The 23,227-nt window shown below is 52.4% G+C and overlaps 12 protein-coding genes across 12 annotated transcripts; 5 read left to right on the forward strand and 7 right to left on the reverse strand.

Moving 5' to 3' along the window:
• Positions 1–279: 279 nt before the first annotated feature.
• Positions 280–1,296, forward strand: PHYSODRAFT_413604 (hypothetical protein; the record flags this gene model as incomplete). Its single annotated transcript, XM_009536330.1, has 1 exon — positions 280–1,296. A coding segment is annotated over one exon (1,017 nt), but the record flags the coding sequence as incomplete, so codon positions are not given.
• A 302-nt stretch (positions 1,297–1,598) lies between these two features.
• On the forward strand, positions 1,599–5,039 carry PHYSODRAFT_523400 (hypothetical protein; the record flags this gene model as incomplete). Its single annotated transcript, XM_009536331.1, has 3 exons — positions 1,599–2,011; positions 4,079–4,691; positions 4,767–5,039. The coding sequence occupies 3 exons, from the start codon at positions 1,599–1,601 to the stop codon at positions 5,037–5,039; spliced, it is 1,299 nt and encodes a 432-aa protein (XP_009534626.1).
• A 2,277-nt stretch (positions 5,040–7,316) lies between these two features.
• On the reverse strand, positions 7,317–7,688 carry PHYSODRAFT_523644 (hypothetical protein; the record flags this gene model as incomplete). The annotated part of the gene is made up of 1 exon (XM_009536332.1): positions 7,317–7,688. A coding segment is annotated over one exon (372 nt), but the record flags the coding sequence as incomplete, so codon positions are not given.
• A 1,177-nt stretch (positions 7,689–8,865) lies between these two features.
• PHYSODRAFT_305169 (hypothetical protein) lies at positions 8,866–9,714 on the forward strand (the record flags this gene model as incomplete). Its single annotated transcript, XM_009536333.1, has 1 exon — positions 8,866–9,714. The coding sequence occupies one exon, from the start codon at positions 8,866–8,868 to the stop codon at positions 9,712–9,714; it is 849 nt and encodes a 282-aa protein (XP_009534628.1).
• A 136-nt stretch (positions 9,715–9,850) lies between these two features.
• On the reverse strand, positions 9,851–11,773 carry PHYSODRAFT_305170 (hypothetical protein; the record flags this gene model as incomplete). Its single annotated transcript, XM_009536334.1, has 4 exons — positions 9,851–10,202; positions 10,228–11,181; positions 11,239–11,428; positions 11,458–11,773. The coding sequence occupies 4 exons, from the start codon at positions 11,771–11,773 to the stop codon at positions 9,851–9,853; spliced, it is 1,812 nt and encodes a 603-aa protein (XP_009534629.1).
• Positions 11,774–12,480: 707 nt separating this feature from the next.
• Positions 12,481–13,971, reverse strand: PHYSODRAFT_523007 (hypothetical protein; the record flags this gene model as incomplete). Its single annotated transcript, XM_009536335.1, has 2 exons — positions 12,481–13,399; positions 13,535–13,971. 2 exons carry the CDS (start codon positions 13,969–13,971, stop codon positions 12,481–12,483), a joined length of 1,356 nt encoding a protein of 451 aa, XP_009534630.1.
• Positions 13,972–14,911: 940 nt separating this feature from the next.
• Positions 14,912–15,472, reverse strand: PHYSODRAFT_258859 (hypothetical protein; the record flags this gene model as incomplete). The annotated part of the gene is made up of 2 exons (XM_009536336.1): positions 14,912–15,017; positions 15,063–15,472. 2 exons carry the CDS (start codon positions 15,470–15,472, stop codon positions 14,912–14,914), a joined length of 516 nt encoding a protein of 171 aa, XP_009534631.1.
• Positions 15,473–15,569: 97 nt separating this feature from the next.
• Positions 15,570–15,830, reverse strand: PHYSODRAFT_523904 (hypothetical protein; the record flags this gene model as incomplete). Its single annotated transcript, XM_009536337.1, has 1 exon — positions 15,570–15,830. One exon carries the CDS (start codon positions 15,828–15,830, stop codon positions 15,570–15,572), a length of 261 nt encoding a protein of 86 aa, XP_009534632.1.
• A 1,737-nt stretch (positions 15,831–17,567) lies between these two features.
• Positions 17,568–18,650, forward strand: PHYSODRAFT_415985 (hypothetical protein; the record flags this gene model as incomplete). The annotated part of the gene is made up of 1 exon (XM_009536338.1): positions 17,568–18,650. A coding segment is annotated over one exon (1,083 nt), but the record flags the coding sequence as incomplete, so codon positions are not given.
• Positions 18,651–18,726: 76 nt separating this feature from the next.
• Positions 18,727–19,800, reverse strand: PHYSODRAFT_421083 (hypothetical protein; the record flags this gene model as incomplete). Its single annotated transcript, XM_009536339.1, has 1 exon — positions 18,727–19,800. A coding segment is annotated over one exon (1,074 nt), but the record flags the coding sequence as incomplete, so codon positions are not given.
• A 422-nt stretch (positions 19,801–20,222) lies between these two features.
• On the forward strand, positions 20,223–21,382 carry PHYSODRAFT_258843 (hypothetical protein; the record flags this gene model as incomplete). The annotated part of the gene is made up of 3 exons (XM_009536340.1): positions 20,223–20,504; positions 20,534–20,574; positions 20,617–21,382. The coding sequence occupies 3 exons, from the start codon at positions 20,223–20,225 to the stop codon at positions 21,380–21,382; spliced, it is 1,089 nt and encodes a 362-aa protein (XP_009534635.1).
• Positions 21,383–22,815: 1,433 nt separating this feature from the next.
• Positions 22,816–23,175, reverse strand: PHYSODRAFT_288494 (hypothetical protein; the record flags this gene model as incomplete). Its single annotated transcript, XM_009536341.1, has 1 exon — positions 22,816–23,175. The coding sequence occupies one exon, from the start codon at positions 23,173–23,175 to the stop codon at positions 22,816–22,818; it is 360 nt and encodes a 119-aa protein (XP_009534636.1).
• Positions 23,176–23,227: the final 52 nt, after the last annotated feature.

The following is a 23,227-nucleotide window of genomic DNA, read 5'->3' on the forward strand; positions in this document are numbered from 1 at the left end:
GTTGACCAATCAATGCTGACTACTGTACCTGATGAGGTACAGTAGCCAGCACAGCAACAACATTGCACGCCGATGCCGGAGGCCGAGCCGCTTGACGAGACCCTGGCGTTCCTGGACGAAGCCCTGCGTGGAGTCGACGTTAACCTGGATGACGCCGACATAAGCTCGCTAAGATCTCCACTGTATGAGCCTCTGTGGGGCGACATTGACCAAGAACTCAACCTGCTCAGCTTTTCCAAGCAACAGTCGAAGTCAAGGAAGCGGAAGAAGAATTATAACCAGAACAAGGCTCGAGAGGAGCGTCATGCTGAAATATTACAGCTCAGAAGCGAGGTGGAGGATCTCGAGTTCACGCTGAAGCGGCTCCAGACTATCATCGGCTGCATGAGAGGTTCCAGTCGCACACAGGAGAAGACGGACAAGAAATTGGTGTGGAAGGACGCATGCATCCGCCAGCTGGAGCGGCGGCTGAGAGCTGAACGAGAAAATAGGCACTTGATGAAGGGAGTTGAGAAGGACAAACAGTTCGTCAAGAGCATGCAGAAGCTGCTCGACACTCGGCCGGCGCTATGGAACATGGTGTATCCGGGAATATGTCAACGCACAAGGCGCATCGAGATTCCTGCAGGATACATGAAGGAGATGGCGGATTTGATTTTCGTGGAGTTAGCTGCGGGTGTCGAGGCGTTTTATCGAGAGGTCGAAGGTTTGGAAAGAGCTGTCAGCTCTTTACTAACACGCTTACCAGCGGGCGAGCCACTGTTACGTGACGCTATCATTGGTAGGCGCCTCGAGGCATTCTGCTACAATGATGTTCCGTTTGGGGTGGCGGAAACTGGAGATGCGTGGTGGCGATACTGGAACAGCTACAGGGGCGAAGTCGACAGCGTTGACGATGTCGTCACAGAGAGTTTTGGCTGGGAAATCGGCGACGCGGCTAACACGTCAGTGCGTTTCTACGTCCAACAGATTCTTCGGCGGCACGTCGAAGACGATCGCATTGTGTTTGTTTGGAACGGATACTTCGAGCCATTCATGTTTAAGGGTAAGCGGATTCGAGGCGTCTACTACCGCGAGCAAAGCTACGTGCTCATCAAGCCTCAAGTTTACGACGGCGGCGTCTGCTCACGGATTTCATCTTGCGAGATGATCACACCCTACTTCTTGGAGCCAAGCATGATTAACGATCCCACAGTAGCTGCAGTAACCAAGTTTGTGGTGAGCTCTATGTCGTCCGACATCATATCGTGGAATGAAATGGTCGAGGGCTTACTATTGGACCAGGCACGACAAAATCGACATTACGGAATCGACGGCCAGCAAGGATGATGTGTCGTATTGAGTTGGAATGATTCACGTGATCTGGTCTTATAAGAAACAACGTATTTTCACCTCCTGGACCACTCCTTACATTTTTGTCGATGCTCACGAACAAACGACACACAGTATCTTAGCTGACGCTACACTATTGCCAGCGCTATTATAGAATAGAGCTAATCGTCGTACGTGCAGTGATCTACTCCATGTGCACGCAGAATCGCATCTTGGACAAAGTCTTCAATTCCGTTTGAATGGTGTGGTGGACACGATCATCATCAATGGCTTCCGACGGCGAGTCCCTGGAGGAGACCTTGGCCTTCCTAGACGAAGCCCTGCGAGAATCGGACGCTATCCTGAGTGACGACGATCAAAACCCATTAGATACCCACCTCTTCGCGACCTTGGGAGGCGATATTGACCAAGATCTGGGCCTTTTCACTGCGAACGAGACAGCAGGCCCGCAACAAGCGTCCAAGCCACAGCCGACACCAAGGAAGAGGAAGAAGAACTACAACCAGAACAGGGCTCGTAAAGAGCGCCATGCTGAGTTGGTGAAACTGAGGGAAGAGGTACAAGACCTTGAGTTTACGCTGAAGAGACTGCAGACGATTCGAGGAGGACGCAGCTCGTGGGGTACAGCTTCCTCGGAGAAGGAGATGGAGGCGGGTACAGGAACGGTGTGGAAGGACGCGTGTGCTCGGCAGCTGGATCGGCGGCTGAGAGCTGAGCGAGAAAACATGCACTTGATGAAGAGCGTTGAGAAGGACAAACAGTTCGTCAAGAGTATGCAGAACTTGCTTGGTGTGCGGCCGGCGCTGTGGAATATGGCGTATCCTGGAACGCGTAAATGCACCAAGCGCATTGAGATTCCCCCAGACTACATCAAGCATGTGGCTGATCTCATCTTTGCCGAGCTATCCGCGGGAGTTGAGGCGACGTATCGTGAGGTGGAGTGCATGAACAGAGCTATCGAGCCTTTGCTGATGCAGTCAATGACACGTGAACCAATTCTTCGTGACACTAGGAAAGGCAAGCGGGTCGAAGCTTTTGACCGGACTCTCTTGCATTTGACGTGCGCCAAACCGGAGACGCGTGGTGGGAATACTGGCACAACTACAGGGGCCAGCGCAGCAGATATCGCCCAGAACATCGTCACAGAGAGTTTCGGGATCGAAATCGCCGACGTGGAGGCGAACACGTCTACGACGTTCTACGTGCAGCAGGTTCTGCGGCATCACATTGAAGATGGCCGTGTCGTCTTTGTCTGGAATACGTACATCGAGCCATTGGCGTTCACGGCGTCTATTACAGAAAGCTACGTGCTGATCAAGCCTGACACGGAGAGTGACAACTGCACCTGCATGTCCTCCCACGAAGTCATCACGCCGCACTTTTGGATCCACGGCTGACCAAGGATGCTACAACTGCGGCGGTAACCAAGTTTTTGATCAGCTTCATGCCCTCGGACATCACGACGCGAAACGAAATGGTCGAGAGTTTGCTACTCGACCGGTCGCTGGAACAGCGTCGTCACGCTGGTAAATCGTGAAAAAGAGCTCGCGTTTTCACATCATGCGGTGTGTATTCCACTGTAAGTACTCGATCGGTCATTGTACTAGAGTCGTCACGCTGATGCACGATAAGCCACTGCATGTAGCTTGATCTTCCGCATCACTTGAAGTTAGCATGAATTTAATGTTCCCAACACCAAATTACACTCATTACAGAATTCTGCCCGAATAAGGAACGGGTGTACAACTAATAGCCTCACATATTTAATATTATTTTCCAGTCGATGTGGCGATAGGGGGATGTGCAAGGTACTGAGGTACTAAGGTGAAAAATCCAGTGCCAATCATCAGCTCTCCACCCTCGTTTGAAAAATGGCACGCATTTAGCGATCTTACTAGACTTCAAACTACATGTACCGTAGTGGTAGACTCGCACTTTTGCTTTTGCACCTCGCCCCACAAGCCCACCTCCTCCCCCCACTCCCCCCATGCAGTCCACACCGTCCAAGCGTCTCCGTCTCACTTGGTCTGAGAAAGTGGGCATCCTCGACAAGGTGAAGGGCTAGATAATCCCTACGAGGTCGACCAGTTGACAGCGCTATTGTGGTGCGAGGATGCCTGGTCAAAGGTTAGTGCTTCGACCATACGCCACTGTTGGAATCATTCCGGACTCGTAGGTAAAGCTGCTCTTCAGTTCATTTTGAAATAACTAAATCAGTACATTGGAAAAGTATACTCAACTTAACATCAATTTATATATTCTGCGTCTTTATATATATCAGGCGTTCCTTACTCGGGCAGATTACTGTAATCAATTTCCCGTTTCCCACAAGAGTATCTCCTTACCGCATGATGACTTACGCTAACCCCTTCGACGCGCCCGCGGCAACAGTCCGACCCCTCTCCTAGTGACGACGCCGGCTACCTCTCGTCGTTGGGAGGCGATGAATGGGACCCCGAAGTGCTGCTCGAGGCGATGGCCGACGACATCGGCGAGTTTGGACTGGCGCAAAGCACCGAAGAGCCAGATCGGATGAAGAAGACGACGAAGAAGAGGCTCAACTACGACCCGAACAAGGCGCGAAACGAGCGTCGGACCACGTTGATCCAACTCCGCAACGAGGCGGAGACGCTGGAGACGAAGCTCAAGCAGCTGCAGATCGTTCGAGGCCACCACAAGAAACCTAGCGGCCAAGCCAAGGGCAGTCAACCAAAGACTGCTGCTGGGATGCCACACGTCTGGAAAGAGTGTGTGTTCGCCAACTTGACCGGAGACTGCGAGCCGAGCGGGAAAATGCCCAGCTGAAGGAGAGTTGCGAGAGGGAGATGCAGGTAGTCAAGAGTCTCAAGCGACTGCTCTACCGACAGACCCCGCCGTCAGATTTGATATACCTGGAAGGAACTACTCATACACGACGCATCGAGATTCCTACTGGGCGTATGAAGCACATGGCGGCGCTGATTTTCGAGCAGCTCTCTTCCGGTGTTGAGCATTCTTACAACGAGGCGGAGATTGTGGTGGAGATGAATAGTCCTGTCTCCATGGACGCCATGACTCCAAAGCCGCTGCTGCGTGATATTATGGACGGCACGCGCTTGGAGGTGTTCGACCACCATATTCTGCCCTTCGACATGCGCACCGCTGGTGACGCCTGGTGGAAGCATTGGCACAACTACAGAGGGCGACGCGTTGATGAGGGTTTCGTCACGGAGAGCTTTGGGTTGGAGTTCAATGACACCAACGCCGACACCACCGCTACCTTTTACGTCCAGCAAATTTTACGGCGACACATTGAGGACGATCGCACAGTGATCGTCTGGAACGCGTACGTCGAGCCGTTCATGTTCGAAAACGAGCGCGTCTCGGACGAAAACAGCTATATGGCGCACAGATACACCCGGCCAACCTCAAGACGCCTGTGAGGCTCGAACCAGGGGACACGCATGACCGGCATCTACTTTCTCGAGCGAAGCCACGTGATTATCAAGCCTGGACTTGTTGACTGCTATGGTGGTGAAGCTGCGTCGACGCGGATGTCAACTTGTGAGATCGTCACGCCCCACTTTCTAGACCCAAGTCTGAAAGATGACCCCAGGATGGCTGCGTTGAGGAATTTTGTGGCGAGCTCGCTGTCCTCCAACATCATGAGGCGCAATGAGAAGGTCGAGGATCTGCTACTTGATCAATCATTACAGCGACACACTTAGAAGACAAAACATTGGAGAGTCTTTGCGCTTGGTAAGCTACGACATTCACCTGTAGTTACCGCTGACTGACTGACTGACTGACTGACTGACTGACTGACTGACTGACTGACTGACTGACTGACTAACTGACTGACTGAATGGAGTTCTATTACGATTTATGGTTGGACTTCGTTATCTGCTAAACCTTAGGTGTAGCATGATTTTAGCTAATTCAACGTGTCCGGCTCCAAAACGTTGTTCGCGCGCCGATGTCCACATCGGCTAATAGACCTTTTGAATGCGTCACCATGCAATTTGTCACTGCGAGCAGATCTGCCTTCCTGAGCAAAAGAGATCGATGCCGACGATGGAGAGAGCGAAGATGCGCAGCAAATTGATGAAGAATGCCTACGGTGAGTGCACTTGCCGGCAATATTGAAGTTGCGTCTTGAAACGCGGCGCGATTGCGATTTATCCATATTTCTCGAAGAAAGAGGCCCCGCAAACAGAACCAAACGCTGAGCACGCTCTTGTTATCTTTCCAATACGGGAGAAGAATGTCTGTCGCTCCGTAGATGAAGTTAGACCATCGAATTGAACGCGTCACCAGGCAAGACCAAACCGGTTGTAGGGCCAAACGCTGTGTGGTAGTTCGCAACTCCAAAAACAGTGGCTCAGCACTTCGACTCTAAAACAGCCTGGGATCGGGCACCTTGTTGGGTCACGCTGGCGCAGCTCGAGAAAGTAGAATTTAGCGTTCACAGGGAGTACATCGTGTAACACCCGAAGCTGCATGTCGTAGACAGTAGGTAGACAGTAGGTAGCATGTGCCGTCGAAGGATGGAGAGCTCTTTGGATGCTTGTTGTAGACAACTCGGCTGAGTATTGAGCGACGCAGCTCGCGTAGCCGAAATGTCGGTCGTAGAATATAGGTAACGTGTCCACGCATGCTTTGGCAACATTGGGAAGTACCAAAAACGTCGAGCACTTTTGATTCCCACGAGTTGCGCAGTAGTGTGCGAAGTTCCGGCCACGCTGGATGTTCTGATCTGGATACTACCCAGTATTGCTTGAGCACGAAAGTATAAACGAAATGTCAAGTAGGGTAGCAGATGCGACTCGCGTCACGCGAGCGCTTGATGTCATGCATGTTTGCATTGACAGCCACAAAACCTTGCTCACTAACAAGAGTTCCATGCGAAAACAACAAATCCTGTAGAAAGCGATATCCATGTTGTTAAAGCTTGGCACAGAGAGAAGTAGACGCGGCCGCCTCTTTTCCTGAACCAGCATTCAATTGTTCTCGCTCACAGGTGCCGTCGTTTTTCAGTTGAAAGGTTGGCAACACAGAAAGAGACGAAGTTGTTGCCGCTTCAAGAAGAGATCAATGTTTGGCAAGCCAAGGCCTCAGGATTGGCTCCTCTCACCGCGTGCCAATGTACTCTATCGGGCAGTCATTGATCAGGGATTGCCACCGATGTATTGTTTTATGTTAGACAAGACAACGTGTAGGGCCTTATACCACAATAGCGATATCACCATTGTCGTTACAATCAACTTTCGACCCTCAACAGTGCGGCCACGAAAACACCAACGGGACAATGCTCCACTTTGTGCTCACGGTCATTCACCAGTTTTGAGTCAGTGTCTTCACGTCCAAATGTCAGTCCAAGGTAACGAACAGTTTCACCAGGTTTGACCTCAGGCAATGGAGATGACGATTCTTCTATCGGAGGTCCAGCGAGTTGCCAAAGTTTACACTTAAGCACATTCAGTTTAGCACCGGAGCCTGCACAGTATTCCCTAACGACGCTCAGTTGCTCGTGCAGTCCCGACACCGATCAGGAAAATAGTAAGGAGTCATCCGCAAAGAAAACACTTGCAGTCGGGGGTCTAATGGGCATCGATATTCCCGTCATCCTTCGTTGTCGTAAGAGATTTCCCAGTGGTTCCATAGGGAGAAGAAATAGATATGGTGGCAAGGAATCACCTTGTTTGACACCACGTGTGGGAAAAAGTTTTGTTTGTGGCCATCCGTCTATAACCAGCGAGCACGCAGGTTTAGAATACAAAATCTTTATCCATCGCCGTGGGCCAAATCCTTGGCGTTACAGCACCTTCAATAGATAGTCCCAGTTGACGCGGTCTTAGGCTTTTTCGAAGTCTAAGAATGATGCCAACCCGAAGAGTCCATTTGTTCGGCAGTACTTTTGAATGGAGTGAACCACTTGTACTTGACTGAGCAAAAGACAGAATGCCATTGAATTGAGGTTAGCGAGTAGCAACAAGTACCGGTAGCTAGCTCTGAGGGGCGTCTCCAGGGGGAGACGCTGCTAATGCAACACGAAAGCCAGGTTGAAGCCTGGTACAAGCAGAGATGCGCCGAGCACGAAGTAGTGACTTGGAGCGGAGTTGAACGGAGACTGGTCCACGTCTCTGGAGCAGAGTGACACATCTGGAGGCGAGCTTCGATTGGTACTGCGTCGACACGGGAACCGCTGACGAGATCGATGTCGAGACGGGCGCTTGTCCACGTAGACTTAGACCATTACATTGAAGGTCTTTCAACAGCGGTTTTAGACGGTGAACAATGACTTTTGACATAACTTTCACCTCTACTGGCATCAGAGAGATAGGACGGTAGTTACCCACTTGTGCACGTGATCCCTTCTAGAACAGTAGGAACACCTCCGTGTGGTTTTGGTGGGCGAGGAGCGTGCCGCGGCGAAACTGGTCGCGAAATACAATGGCCAGGATTTTTCCAAAGACGGTTGGTGCTAGCTGGAAGAAGCGGGCTGTCAGACCGTCTGGTCCAGGCGCTCCATCACTACGCATACTCATTATGGCATCAGCCAGCTCATCGGCGCTGTAGTCTTCATCCAGATTCTGAGCTTGGTCTGCCTCCAGGCGACTAGAAATCGACCTTAGTAGTTGTTCTTGAGCCGTCGCATCTATCTCTCCATCACCACTCTGTTGAAACCGACTGTCTCCAAAGATCTGCCCCCAACGCGTCCCGTCCCTAACGACGACTGGGTCCGTTGAGATACTGCCGTCCTCCAGTTCAACACTATCCATGGGAACCCGTCGGTGCTTGTCCGGCGGACGAAAGAAAAATGAAGAGCAAGTTTCCGTGGAGCTTGCTAAGAAGTCAAACTTGGTTTCCCGTCCGTGCCAATTCCAATCTTGGGAGAATTCATCTTAATGAAGTTTAGCGTCATAGAGAGCGACCGTATTCCTTGGCGATGGATCCAGTGCTCGAATAGTCGCGCGTTCTTCTTGGAGAAGAATAAGTCAATCCTTCTCTTTATGGAAGCGTTGTCTCAGGTATCTGTTGCGCACTTGGAGGTGATGCCGAATCCTGTACTTCCAGGCTGTCCAAAGAACCCTAGGTTTATCAGACGCCCGAAGGCTCGGTAGCAGGTCCTGAGCCGCTTCAATTATGTCACGCTTACCCCACCCCGGTACGAGGCCAGGATTCCTATGCACGGACTATTTTTTCACACGCTTGATATCAAGCATGTTAAAGAAAGTATATACTTGGAATTTGTATTGAATACATAGTTGGTGTGCTGGTGTTTGCGGTGCATGATCTTACTCCACGCGCGAGACGACGAGAAAGAAGAAAACAAACCCGAACAAGGCGCGGGATGAGCGTCGGTTCCAGTTAATTGAGTTGCAGGAGGAAGTGGCAGAGCTGGAGTTCACTATACAAAAACTGCAGTATTTCAAGAGCAAGAGACCCGAAACGGATAATACTACCGCAGAAGAAGACAATGAAGTGCCGCGCGTGTGGCAGGAGATCTGCGCTCGGCAGATTGCCAGGAGGTTGGAGGCGGAGCGGGAGAACATGCGACTCAAGCAGCAGTTCGAACGAGAAAAGCAGCTAGCCACGAGCTTCAAGAAGCTGCTGTACAATCGCCGGGTGCGTCGAGATGCAGAGCCGGAGGGGACACAATCCACGAAACGTACCGATATCCCCGAAGGATACGTCAAGAAGATGGCAGCGATGCTGTTTGACGAGCTTGCGGTTGGCGTGAAGCTGTGCTACGGCAAGGTGGGGAATATTTTCAATCCACAACGATCCGTCCCGCTGGATCCAATGCCTCGTGGGCTGCTGTTGGATCGTGGACTAGAAACGAGATGGGAAGAGCACAAGTTTTACAGCAGGAAAACTATGCCCTTCGGCATGCGAGCGACTGGAGATGCGTGGTGGGAGAACTGGCACAACTACAGAGGTAACAGGTTTCAAGGCCTCGCGGCGGACGAATTCGTGGAGCGTTTTGGACTGGAGATGAGCGACTTCAAGACCAACAGTTCGTCCTACGCCTACGCGCAGCAGATTACGCAGCGACACATTGAAGACGACCGCATTATGGTGGTTTGGGACGCGTACGTGGAGCCGTTTGGCTTTATTAACGAGCGTGTGGGCGGCGTCTACCTTTTAGAGCAGAACTATGTGCTGATACAGCCCGAGTACTGGAGTAGTGAGCGACATGGGGAGAAGAATGGAGGGTGTTCCACACGCGTGTCAACCTGCTACGCCATCACACCTAACTTTCTGGATTCGAAGCTGGAAGAAGACCCCAAGACCGTCGCGATGATCGACGTTTTGGTAAGCGCGATGACTACCACCGCCATGGCGCTGACTGAAATGGTAGAGAATTTCCTGCTGGACCAGGCGCTACAGCAATTCTAAGACTGGGATAGGCTGCGCTGACGAGTTGTTGCCGTCCTCCGACATACAGCAACGCAGGTAAATCTGGGAATTCTTTGCACGTTACACAGTAAATCACGGAATGTTCACTTTTAACATTTAAAAATGTTTACTCCACTCAGTTTGTCTTCTCGTCGTTGCATTGTTGCAGCGCTCGGTCCAGCAGTAGCGTCTCCGTCATATCCCGAAGACTTATGATGTTAGATATCACGGCGCTGCTCAGAAAATTGACCACAGCATCCGTCTTGGCGTCGTCCTTGAGTTTGGGGTCCAGAAAGTGAGGCTTGGTCACAAAACAAAGCGATACGCTCGTCGAAAACTTGTCCTGGGCCTCATTGTCGGGCTCAATCAGCATGTACATTTGCTCGAGAAAGTAGACGCCACTTACTCGTTCGTTCTTGAACCCGTACGGCTCAACGTACGCATCCCAAACAAACACAATACGGATCTTCCACGTGACGTCGTGAGACCTGCTGGCAATAGGCAGTGGCGGACGTATTGGTCTTGAAGTCGTTCATCTCGAGGCCAAAGCGCTCGATAAGCTCGTTCAGTGAGACATCTTGAGTGCGTTGGCCTCTGTAGTTGTGCCAATTTTCCCACCAAGCCACACCTGTTGCGTGCATATCAAACGGCACGACTCTCCTGTCGAAGAATTTCCTCTCTCGACCTTCCGCACTCATATCCCCATCAAGCAGAGCACAGTGAACCACTGCAGTCGTAGCGTCGGAGTTCTTAAAAACCCTGTCCACATTCCGGTAACACGCCTGAACTCCAGCTGCCAGCTCCTTGAACACCATTGCAGACATCCGCTCAATGTGCCCTGCCGGAATATCCGTGCGTCGCGTTTGTCTCTCTGCTTCTGACTTGGAATTATCCGGTCTCCACCGTTTGAAGAGCAGCTTGGCGACGCTCGTGGCAAGTTGCTTCTCCGTCTCGTACCGCCGCTTGAGTTGCACGTTCTCCCACTCAGCTTCCACGCTTCTTTTAACTTGACGGGAGCAAATATCTTGCCATACTTTAGGCATCCCAGGAGAGGCCTCAGACCAATGGCGAGACGCACTAAGCCGATTGGGTCTTGAGCTCTTGATACGCTGAAGTTGCTGGAACGTGAACTCCAACTTGGCAGCTTCTGCCTGCAACTCAAGCAACTGGAAGCGGCGCTCATCCCGTACTCTATTGGGGTTCACTTTCGTCCTCTTCTTCGCGTTATGTTGCCTGGCACCTCGAGATGCCCCAGCGTCTTGTGTTGTCGGAAGGCTGACGTTGTCAATATTGTCATCATCCGGTATCCCCCAGTGCACAAGCGGCTCCCAAGTATCACCCGGGGGTATCGATTGGCGCTGCTGCACATCGAGAGGGGCCTCTGGGCTCTCGTCCAGCAAGGCAAGCACTTCGTCCAGCTCCGACGTCATGAAAATTGTTTGTGTACCGTACATAAAGTGCCCGACTCTACGAACGAGTATTCGTCATAGTGACATTACCGTCATGTCAAGAACTCCGGGATACCGGCCGGATGATGGTCTCGAGGAAACATGAGCCCTCTCTTCGTTGCACTGCTTCAGTGCCCGGTCCAGTAATAGAGTCTCCGTCATGTCTCGAAGATTTATAATGTTTGATATCGCAGCGGCTAAATTTACCACGGCATCGGCCATGGCATCATCCTTGAGCTTGGGATCCAGAAACAGTGGCTTAATCACTAGCAAATCGACACGCTTGTCGACAAACCATCGTTGTCTTGAGAGTCTTCACCAAATGTCTGCTTATCTGGCTCAACCAGAACATACAGCTGCTCCAGAAAGTAGATGCCGCCGACTCTCTCGTTCTTATAACTATACGGCTCCATGTATGCATCCCAGACAAACACAATGCGGCCATCTTCCACATAGCGCTGCGAGACTTGCTGACAATAGGCGGTAGCAGAAGTATTCATCTTGAAGTCGTTCATCTTGAGTCCAAAGCGCTCAATAAACTCATCAAGTAAAATATCTTGAGACTGTTGGCCTCTGTAGTTGTGCCACCAAGCCGCGCCTGTTGCGTGCATGTCAAACGGCACGACACTCTTGTCGAAGAACTTCCTCTACCTGCCTTTCGGGTTTAAACCGCCATCAAGCAGCACAGAGTGAATCACTGCACTCGTAGCTGCTGAGCCTCTAGTCTGAAAACCCCTATCCACGTTCCAATAGCACGCCTGGACTCCAGCCACCAGCTCAGTATCATTGCAGCCATCCGCTCGATGAGTCCCGCAGGGATATCCGTGCGTCGTGTCTGCTTCTCCGCTTCCGTCCGAGCCATCCTGCCTTCACCGTTTGAAGAGCAGCTTGGCGACGCTCGTGGCAAGTTGCTTCTCTCTCTCGCACTGCTGCTTGAGTTGCACATTCTCCCACTCCGCTGCCACTCTTTTGTCAACCTGATGAGAGCAAATATCTTGTCACACTTTAGGTCCCCCGGGGGCGTCTTCACACCCGTGACTCGACGATGGTCTTGAACTCTTGATACTGTGCAGCCGCTTGAACATAAACTTCAACTTGGCAACTTGCGCCTCCAACTCAATTAATTGCACCCGACGCTCGTCCCGAGCTTTGTTCGGGTTCACCTGCTTCCTCTTCTTCGGTGCACGTATCACCCTCTGATTCTGGTCCTGGGAGGTTCCAAACTCTTGTGCCGTCGGAACGCTGACATCTCCAATGCCATCATCGGTAGACTGCATGAAAGGTTCCCCGCCCTCCCCCCGGGGCGGCTGCGTGTCGGCTACAGCTCTGGAGACTCGTCCAGCCACGCGAGCACTTCCTCCAACTCAAGCTTCGACGTCATTATTCCCTCCCGAATCTGGTTCAGCACGAAGATAACTCTACGAACGAACGTCGAAGGAGTTCTTGAGATGATAGAAGTACGGTTCGCTGCTTCCTTTTTCCAGCTTTCATAATCGAATGCCACCGTTCCACGAAGTAAAACAAGCGCATTATTATTGCCGGTCAGTGCCGCGACCACGTAGCGCGCCGCCCACACGAGCAGAGTGACGACTCGACTGAGCAGAAATGGAGCCACGCGAAATTGACAGTGTTGGCCGAGAACAATAAAATCCAAGAAGACTCGGTCCTGCAAGTTCAAATTTCCCAGTACCAGCACATCCAGAAGTAGTCCAGCATGAATAAGCCAGAAGAGAACTATGCCTCCAATTACCAGCCAGTACTTGAACCGAAGCCGGTGTTTCATAATCGGCGTGAGCGCATCCGCCGTTAGCACGGTATGCGCCAGCACCCAACTGGAAAGCACCCCACAGGCAGAAACCCAGTGCCAAGTGAGCATGTCGACGACGCACACACCGGTTGCAACAACCTGGAACATCAAGAAGAGGTAGTTGAATGACGTTACGATGCTCTTAAGGAGGTGGCGTTGGGAGCAGCACAAGTGAGCTCCACTGAATAGAGAACTCATCACGAGTCCGGATACAGCAAGTGCTGCAGTTCCACTCGAATTACTCGGCAAAAAGAGCGAGAGAGCAGCGAATCCAGCACCGATAACCCCGCACGAGTATAGCACTATACTTTTCCATGTTGACACGTGTGTGATCGCTCCAAAACGTGGCCAGATTGTCTTGAGTGGGTCAATGTCTGCGTATCCCGAGATGAGATACATTTGCAATAACGGGCGCAAGACCTTGGTCTTGCTTCTTACAGAGATGAACATGAGTCGGCGGTGGCGTTGACTGCTCCTCAGTTCTTGGACGGAGTTGCGGTCTCGATAGGGCGTTATAGTCTCAAGTCGTGGGCCAATTGCACGCAATGCAATCTTGCATCGATACCCTTGCGCTCGCATGGAGGCCCCTGGGTTATTCTTCTGGTGTACAGAATGGATATACCTTCGATACGTATGTCGCAGCGACAACATTGCCATTGTGTCAAGTGCATTGACGAGCACATCCTTCGTCGAAAGTGTACGACCACTCGCAACGAGCAAAACGTGATGATGAACGTCGTCAATAAGTCCCAGAGATAGCCATACCATTAACAACAAGCAAAATGCTAATTCACCCAGCGCCACTAACGTCATGAAAGTTGAGTGCCGAAGATTCGCTTCTTGGAACAGCGAGTTGGTGAAATATAACGAGTAAACAAGCACCATCGTCACTCGAAGATCCATGAGAACAACACTGAGGGTGATGGCCCAGAGCATGTTGGCAAGTTGAGTGAAACAAAAGTCGAATCTGCGGGCCAGGACCTTCATATACTCGACGCGCATCCCACCGACAAACACCACCATACAAGGGAGTAGTGATCGGAGCCAAAATACGCCCAACCGAGACTGAAGAAGCAAAAACCACGAGCCGTAAGGCGAATGCGACGACGACGGATAGCTGGATAGGATAGCCGTATTTGATAACGATCCGGTTGTACCTTTTCACAGCAATCGGACTCAGTAATGCTGTCTTAACCATGCGTAGCGGGTCAAATGCTGGTAGTTTTGGGTCCAGCGCAACGATCCGATAGTTCCCATCGCACTTCAAAGAATCTGGGACTTGGTCGGAACGCACAATCGGATGGATCATGCAAGTGAAAAAGTCGATGCTTGTCTAAGTGGTGCAGTCGTACAGTGCATACACAGAGCTTACAACCCTCGAATGACACCACGATGCCGCCCGATTGCCAACCTCGCTGCCTTGACTGAAACGTTTTCTTTACTTCGTAGTTATCGAGCTTATACTTACTTATGTAGTCTAACTAATAACTACTTCAGTATTATCTATAAATACCCAAGCTAAACTATGTAGAGTTTCTAATAACAAGACTCTGTATGCAATTACTTTAAAGTACATGTTCCCTGGACTACCTTGCTTGGCATTGCTGCAGCGCCTGGTCCAGTAGGATATTCTCAACCATTGCACTCAACGCCATGATATTGGTAGACAGGGCGCTGTTATCACTGCGACGGTCTTGGGGTCTTCTTTCAGCTTCGGATCCAGGAAGTGAGGTGTGATCGCATAACAAGTTGACACACGCGTCGAGCATCCTCCGCTCCTCCCACCATTCTTCTCGCTACTCCAGTGCTCGGGTTGTATCAGCACATAGTTCTGCTCCAAGAAGTAGACGCCGCCCAAGCGTTCATTGTCAAACCCAAACGGCTCCACATACGCGTCCCAAACCACCACGATACGATCATCTTCAATGTGTCGTTGCGATATCTACTGTGCGTAGGCTGTGGCGGACGTGTTTGTCTTGAAGTCGCTCATCTCAAGCCCAAAGCGCTCCACAATCTCGTCCGCCGCGATGTCTTGGAACCGTTGACCTCTGTAGTTGTGCCAGTTCTCCCACCACGAATCTCCAGTCGCTCACATATCAACGGGCATCGTTCTTCTGTCGTAAAACTTCCTCTCAACGCCCCTCGTCATCACCCTGCGATCCAGCAGCGTTCCGTGAGGCACCAAATTCATGGGTACTAGTCGTTGCGCATCGAAAATCCTCTCCACTTTACCGTAACACACTTTCACGCCTGCCTCTAGCTGTTTGAACACCATCGCAGCCATCCTCTCAATGTACCCTTCAGGAATATCCGTACGTCTCGTGTGTTTCGTCGCTTCGGGCTCTGCGTCTCGTGGCACGCGACGGTTGTACAGCAACTTCTTGAAGCTCTTGACTAGTTGTTTCTCTGTTTCGTACTGCTTCTTGAGCCGTATGTTCTCCCGGTTCGCCTCCAACCTCCTCGTAAGCTGCCGAGAGCAGATGTCCTGCCACACACGCGGCATTCCACTGTCTTCCTCTTGAGCAGTTGTACCCAAAGGCGCCCCGCATTTCAAAATTTTCAAATTTCAGAACTTTTCATCCCAGTTTGTATTGATTTAACTAGACCTCGTAGTACTTCCTAATACCAGTAAGTAGCCCTTGGAAAATGTGACTCTTTGCAGGTTTCTCCGCGAAGTACCACGTGCGCCACATACACTCGTCTAGGTAGCCAGTTACCACTGTTTTCCGCATACCACGAGCAGCTTTGATGCGCTGCTTGATCTTCACCTCCCAGACGCCCTCGATGCGGTTCGTATGGGCGCCAGTCGTGGGGTCCTCGAAGTGTTTCGTGTGGTTTACCCACAGGTGTTGGTACCGCATCCCACGCAGGTGCCTGTTGTTGGTAAGGGTGTATAACTTTCCTTTGTTGCGCCCACTCATGACTTGGGTCACGTACGCCTTAAACCTATCGGAGACAATCAAAGTACTGATAAACATGCATAAAGAGTTAGATATCTTGTCAAATCATACGCAGTTGTACAGTCATTACCCAGGTTTGATGTGAGATTTTATCAAAGCAGACAGAGTCGGCTTCTCCCGGTCGTTATAAACGATACGAGCGAACCACTTTTTAGTGGTTCGGTCGACTCCGCCGAAGACCCAGAAGTCTGGGTGGCGGGTACCACGTCGGTACTTTTGCTTCTTCTTCAGGGACGTTCCGTCGATCTCGACCACGTGCCCAACTTCTCCGATCTAGCAGTTTAACATCATTGTTCAGCCCGTTAAAAATACAACCCAACACTGCTAACTAAATAATATTTAGCAACAGAATAATGTACGATTTTACCTTCAGCAACGTCCGCTTCATCTCGGCGGTGCAGATGTCCTGGGCATAGACATACCACTAGCCCTGCTGTTGTCGGCGACACCTCCGCCTGCTGTGCTGCCGTTGTGACTGGGTGCTGGAACGACCAGAACAACAGCAGCTTGATCAGCTTCGAGAGGGGAGCTGATGACCGGGCAAAGAAGGAGGAGGCCCGCACGCTTCTCTCCAGACGGCACCCCGTGCGGGAGCAGTGCCAGCGCGTCCGCTTCACAGCGACGTACAACGTCATGCCATTGGTGCAGGTAGGACACAGAGGCGCGCTTGCCAGAAGCCCCACTCGCTGCGCCCACTCCAGCGCGCCCTTCTCCGTCGCGCACGCGCTCATCACAGACTTGAAGGTGAAGAGCGCGTTGGAGGAAACATCATACTCGTGGGGGCTGGGGGTGGCGAGGGGGCTGCGACCCGGGCGGGCGGTGTACGTGGTGCGGGAAGTGCGGGTGCCATGGTGCCGTGCTGGATGCGGGGTGATTCTTGTGTGGCACTGACTCTTGGTTGCCAGAAGTTCGAAAGTATAATTTTGTTCTAATCTTTCTGAATATTAAAATTTTGAAATGCGGGGCGCCTTTGGGTCAGTGCCTAGAATTATCCGTTTTGGATCTCTTGTTCTTGAAATGCTGCAGTCTTTGCATAGTGAACTCCAGTTGTGCCACTTCTTCCTGCAGCTCAATTAACTGGAAGCGACGCTCGTCCCGCGCCTTGTTCGGGTTGATCTTCTTCTTCCTCTTCTTGTGCGTGGTCGGCTGACTCAGTCGGAATTGCAGAGGCCACAGACATCTCGAACGCGCTAAACTCGGCGATTTGGTCGTCCAGCAGCCCCCACGGGAAGCCAGGCTCTAGCTCTGTCAGTTCAGACGACGTTGGGGCGTCTTGGTCGCCACGTCCAGCAGCGCCAGCGCCTCCTCCACCTCCATAATAACTGTGCTCGTTCTCAGCCCCAGGTTCTGTTTCTTAACGTTCGCTGATTGGCTGGAATGCGCAATAACCTTGGCGTAGAGACTGACGCAAGCATGAGCTCCGACTCACTGGAGGAGGCCTTGCTGGAGCACGAGATGGGGCAGAACGGCCATGATAGTGGCCGTAATAACGAGTCTATTCCGTCGTTGGGAGGTGCAGATTGGGACCCCGAAGCGCTGCTGAGCTCCATGGACGAAGAGATCGGAGACCTTGACGTTGGCATTAACCTGGGTCCGGAGGAACCTGCGACGGAGACGCCGAAGCCAGTGAAGCCCAAGAGGAAGCGGAAGAAGCAGCTCAACTCTAACAGAGCGCGGGACGAGCGCAGGTTTGAGGTGGTTCGGCTGCGACGGGAGGTGGAAGACCTGCAGCTGACGCTGAAGCAGCTGCAGTACATCCGCGACCAGCAGAGACAACACTCGGGTCAGCACACTACAGCCGTCCAGGAGCAGGAGACGGTTGAGGACGACACAGAGGTGCCGGCTGTCTGGCAGGAGATCTGCGCTCGGCAGCTTAATCGACGGGTCAAGGCTGAGCGGGAGAATGCCCTGCTCAAGCAGCAGTGGGAGGAGGAGAAGCGCCTCGTCAAGAGCATCGAGAAGATGCTCTTCAAACGCATGGCTCTACGCGATATGGCAGGCCCTGAGGCGAGCAAACACACACGGCGGACCTCCCTCCCGGCGGAATACATCAAGCGCGTCGCTGCCTTCATCTTCGACGAGCTTTCGGCCAGTGTCGAGGTCTCGTACCGCGAGGTGGAAGCCGTGTTCGCAGCCAACGGCCCAGTGCCGAAGAACGTGGTGACGCACCAGCCTCTGCTGCGTGGTGGCATGAAGGGCATGTACAGGAGGCTCTTCGACAAAAGAGTCGTGCCCTTCAACATGCAGGAGACGGGGGACGCATGGTGGGAACACTGGCACAACTACCGAGGCCAGAGCGTGCACAACGCCACATCGAACATCGTCACGGAGAGCTTCGGGCTGGAGATGAACGATCTCAAGAGCAACGTGTCCGCCACATCCTACGGCCAGCAGATTCTGCGTCGATATGTTGAAGAAGACCGCATCGTTCTCGTCTGGAACGCGTATATCGAGCCGTTCGTGTTCGAGAACGAACCGGTCAGCGGTGTTTATATACTCGAGCAGAGTCACGTGCTCATCAAGCCTGAAGACCCGGAGGACGGCGAGTGCTCCACGAGCATGTCGACGTGCTACGTCATCACGCCGCACTACCTCAATCCCACGCTCAAAGACGACGCCAAGACGAGCACGTTGATCGACTTCTTGGTCAGTGCCTTGTCCTCCAACATCAGAGCTCGTAACGAAACAGTCGAGAACCTGCTACTCGACCGAGCACTGCAGAAGCACCACAACAGTCCGTAGGCTTTAGTATATTATACACAAATACACTGGAGAGTGAGCACAGTTAGTTGAACTTCTCGAGAGCTTGATCGAAGAGCATGTCTTCCACCATCTCGCACCTCCCCTTGATGGTTGAGAAGAGCGAGCCCACGAAGAAATCGATCAACGCGCCAGTCTTGGGGTCGTCTCGCAACTTTGGGTCCAAAACGTAAGGCGTGATGACGTAGCACGTCGACATGCACGAGGAGCTTTCCCCACCGTCTCTGTCGGGCTCGATCAGCACGAGGCATTGCTCGAGAAAGTAGAGGCCGCTGATACGTTCGTTCTCGAAGACGAAAGGCTCCATGTAGGCGTTCCACACGAACACAATGCGGCGGTCTTCAACGCCTCGCTTCAAGATCTGCTGGCCGTAGGAGGCGACGGAAGAGTTGGCGTTGAAGTCGCTCATGTCCAATCCGAACCGCTCGACGACCATATCCCCCGCGGTCTGTTCGATGTTTCTTCCTCGGTGGAGATGCCAGTTGTGCCACCACGCGTCACCAGTCGCCTGCATACTGAACGGCAGCACACGCGTGTCCAGGAGCTTCTCCTCTCGTCCCTTGACGCCGTCTCGCAGCAAAGGCCTCTGTACAGCCGGGAACGAGCTGCTGATCTCTACCACACCGTCCACTTGATGGCAGAGTTCCTCCACTTGATGATTCAGCTCCTCCACGCCAGCCAAGAGCTCCTCGAAGATGAACGCAGCCATGCGCTCGATGTAACCTGAAGGGATGTCGGTGCGTCGCGTGTGTTTCTGCACCTCGGGGCCTTGCGACTTGGGCGTCTTCCGCCTGTACAGCAGCTTGGCGAGGCTGTTGGCCAGCTCCTTCTCCTTCTCGAGCTGCAATTTCAGCTGGATGTTCTCCCGCTCAGCGTTCATCCGGCGCTGCAGTTGACGAGCACAAATTTCCTGCCACACAGCAGGCACGCCCACGTCCTGTGCTGTGGTTTTGTGGTTGGAGTGGTCTTTCCCCTTGGGCAGCTTGCTCCGAATACTCTGTAGCTGGTCGAGCGTGAACTGCAGTCTCTCCGCCTCCTCTCGGAGCTGCACCAGCACGAAGCGGCGCTCGTCGCGAGCCTTGTTCTTGTTCTTCTTAGCCTTGGTCTTCTTCTTGTTCTTCTGCTCCTGCTGCTGCTTGGGCTGGGGGTGTTGAGTTGAGGCTGGCTGGTCGACAGTCGCAGTCCCTGTTCTACCTGTTCTGCCGTCTACGACGTCGTCCTCCAGCGCTTCCAAGAGCACGTTGGGGTCCCATTCCCCACCGTCTAGCGACAGGGAGCCCGCAGCATCAGCAGGAAGCTCGCCCAACAACAGAGACAACGTCTCCTCGACCGACTCGTGCATTGGACCGAAGTAAAGTTTCGATTACATTTCACAACGCTGTGTACTTTACAGGAAAGTTACTTGCTCACTTCAAATCCATGCGGAGCTGCAGTTCTGAGCAGGGGGGAGGCCTCGATGAAGCCGACTGCGGCGTGGGGGCCATTTCCGCCTTGGGCGGCGACGAGTGGGACCCGTACTTACTCCTGGCGGCGATGGATAGAGAAGATACTGGAGACACGCAACAAGAAGAGACCAACCCGACGTCAGGCGAAGCAAAGAAGAAGAAGACGACGACGACGAAGAGGAGGAGGAAGCAGCAGCTCAACCCGAACAAGGCTCGAGACGAGCGCCGCTCCCAGTTGGTTCAGCTGCGGAAGGAGGCGGAGGAGCTGGAGTGGACGCTGAAGAAGTGGCAGGACCTCCGAGCTGCCCATCGCCTCATGAAGAGAAGAAGACCAATGATAGCGATATTCCTGCTGTGTGGGAGGAGATATGTGCGCGTCAACTGCAGCGTCGGCTGAAGGCTGAGCACGAGAACTTCCGTCTCAAGGAGCAGGTGAAGGAGTAGATGCAGGGGGTTAAGAGTATTGAAAAGATGCTGTTCAGACGTCTGATGGTCAAGGAGATGGCGCAGTCTGAAGGCAGCAGACGCTTACGACGCACCAACCTGCCGCCAGGATACATCCAGCGCATGGCTGCGACTCTGTTTGAAGAGCTCGCGGCTGGCATGCAGGTGTGCTACTACTTGGGGGCGAATACCCCCGTTCCGGCGGATGTGAGGCCCCACACGCCACTGCTGCGTGGCGGCTTGAAGGGCGAAGAGAGGAGGTTCTTCGATCGGCGTCTTGTGCCTTTCAGTATGGAGGTGGCGAGCAACGCGTGGTGGCGGGACTGGCACTCGTACAGAGGCCACGCGAGTGAACACGTGGGCGATGTGGTCGTGGAGAGCTTTGGACTGGAGATGAACGACTTCAGGTCCAAGTCTTCGGTCACCTGCTACGGCCAGCAGATTCTACGACGAGAAACGGAGGACACGCGCACTGTCTTCGTCTGGAACACGTACCTTGAGCCTTTCGAGTTCGACGGCGAGCGGGTCAAAGGGATCTACTTCCTGGAGCAGTACCACATGCTCGTCAAGCCTGATGAAGCGGAGGAGGAAGATGGAGGGGAAGTTTGCACTCGAATGTCCGTGTGCTACGTCGTGACCCCCTACTTTTTGGACTTGACTCTGCGGTCGGACCCCAAGATAGGAAAGCTGATCGATTTCTTGGTGGGGGCGCTGTTCTCAAACTTGAAGGCGGCCAACGATAGGATCGAGGACCTACTGCTGGATCAAGGACTGCAGAAGTACAGCAGAAGTGTGGGAGGGTAACGGCACCAATTCGAGACACGGCGGTTTTAGCGAGTATTGTGCAGTTCTACATGGCTCTAGATCTCGTTTCGTGTGGTTCAGTTGTCGCCTGATTAAACGCGGTTTGTTGATCGCTTCTCGTCGGCTTCAACCAGTCGCGGGGTACTTCTGAGGCTTGGGCTTCGTCTGCCTGCCGCATCGGGACGTCACTGAATTATGGTGGATCCCATACATGTACTGAGATGCAGTACAAGTACCAAGTTAATTGCATGGTAAAAATCGATACATGCATATTATTATATCGTTCGCAAACCGCCTCGTGCGTTACTTGGCCTTGGACTGAATCCGCGCAGTCTCGTCTTCATGCACCTAGCGGCACCGGCGACACCACTACTGTAGAGCACAACAACAAGTCTCAGGAGTAACAGAAAATATAGTATTCCTTTCTTTTTTTTTATTCCGCACCAACTCCAACGAGAGATACACGCCTGATTCTAGAAACTATTTCGTCCAGCGACTCGCATCTATTAAATATTGTGAGCAAGCCTCAATGCCTGCACATCAAACCATTTTTGCTGCATCCATCCCCGCTCGTCGGCTTTAGCGGCCTTCTTCGCAATCTCGGGCGGGGCTGATGAGATTTAACTTCTCCAAAACATCACTAAAAGTGACCCTTCCTCTCTCTTCGTCGCAGGTGGCTTTGCTCGCCTCGATACGACGAAGGATTTTCCCGCCATCCGCATAGGTGATAGTGTACTGGCACAAGGAAATGATACATCAATATGATATTTCAGACCGCTAGATCGTCTTCGACTTGACTAGGAACACCTGTGCTAGTGCTGGTACCGGTGTGAATTACCGCATGTCTTTTCTTTCTTGCTGAAAGTTGCCGTTGAGCCGGCTCGGTCGACATACTTCTTGCTGGTGTAGCACGAAGGTTCCGCCAGGTTACGCTTACGCTTACGGTCACGCAATTAGACCGTTGGGAACTGTCCACCCCCTCATTCTTCAGGTGTTCTCAGTATAACTTTACAGTACTTAGCGCATTGGGGCAAGAGGGCCCATAATAGAAAGCATTCAACTTCGGTATATAGACAACCCCTGCGTGTTGACATCACTATGTTATTCTTTGCGATGAAGAATCAAATGACATCGCTGGAAAATGGTGCAAATTGCTGCCGCGGAATAGGATTCGATTGCTTTTTCAAGACAGAAGCAATTATACTGCGCAAACTCACAACATAGAAACCGACAGCGCCCATCCATGGCACTTGTGCACCAAGCAAGACTACAAGACTCGGGGGCAAAAGGAACGTTATTATTCTTTTCCCACTTATTATCCGCACCGAACTCGAACTCGGGCGTAGCTTGATTCTAGCATTTAGTGGAGAAACCGATTCGCAGAGATTCATGTGCCAGCGGCCATATCCCCACATGTGCCATTGCAAAAGCAACTACTTAATGCCATGTTTAAGCTTCAATGCTTGATATTCAAGCCAGTACTGGCGGTTGGCTGACTCCTTCACAGTTTCTTTGATTTTGGCGAGCTTCTTCGCAGCCTTGGCTGGATCGGTGATGCTCTTCAGCTTCTTCAACATGTCGGTCAATGAAAACCCTCTCTCTTCATCGGTACCGCCTTCGTCCTTCTCGACATGACGAAGCATCCGTTCACCCTCCGCGTCGATTAAGCCGGTGGCAGCAGACAACGCATCGTTCTTGACCACAGTGTTGGGGTTGTTGGCCGAAGGAAGTGAGGCACCACTGACGTGAAGAGTGGCCGCAATTACCAGCGCGAGGATGAAAGTGGTGCGCATATCGTTTGTCGGTTCTTGGATACAATAATGGCTTTGTCGGGAGTGCACTTGT

Source organism: Phytophthora sojae (genome assembly GCF_000149755.1).
Source record: "Phytophthora sojae unplaced genomic scaffold PHYSOscaffold_9, whole genome shotgun sequence".
Lineage (NCBI taxonomy): Eukaryota > Oomycota > Peronosporomycetes > Peronosporales > Peronosporaceae > Phytophthora > Phytophthora sojae.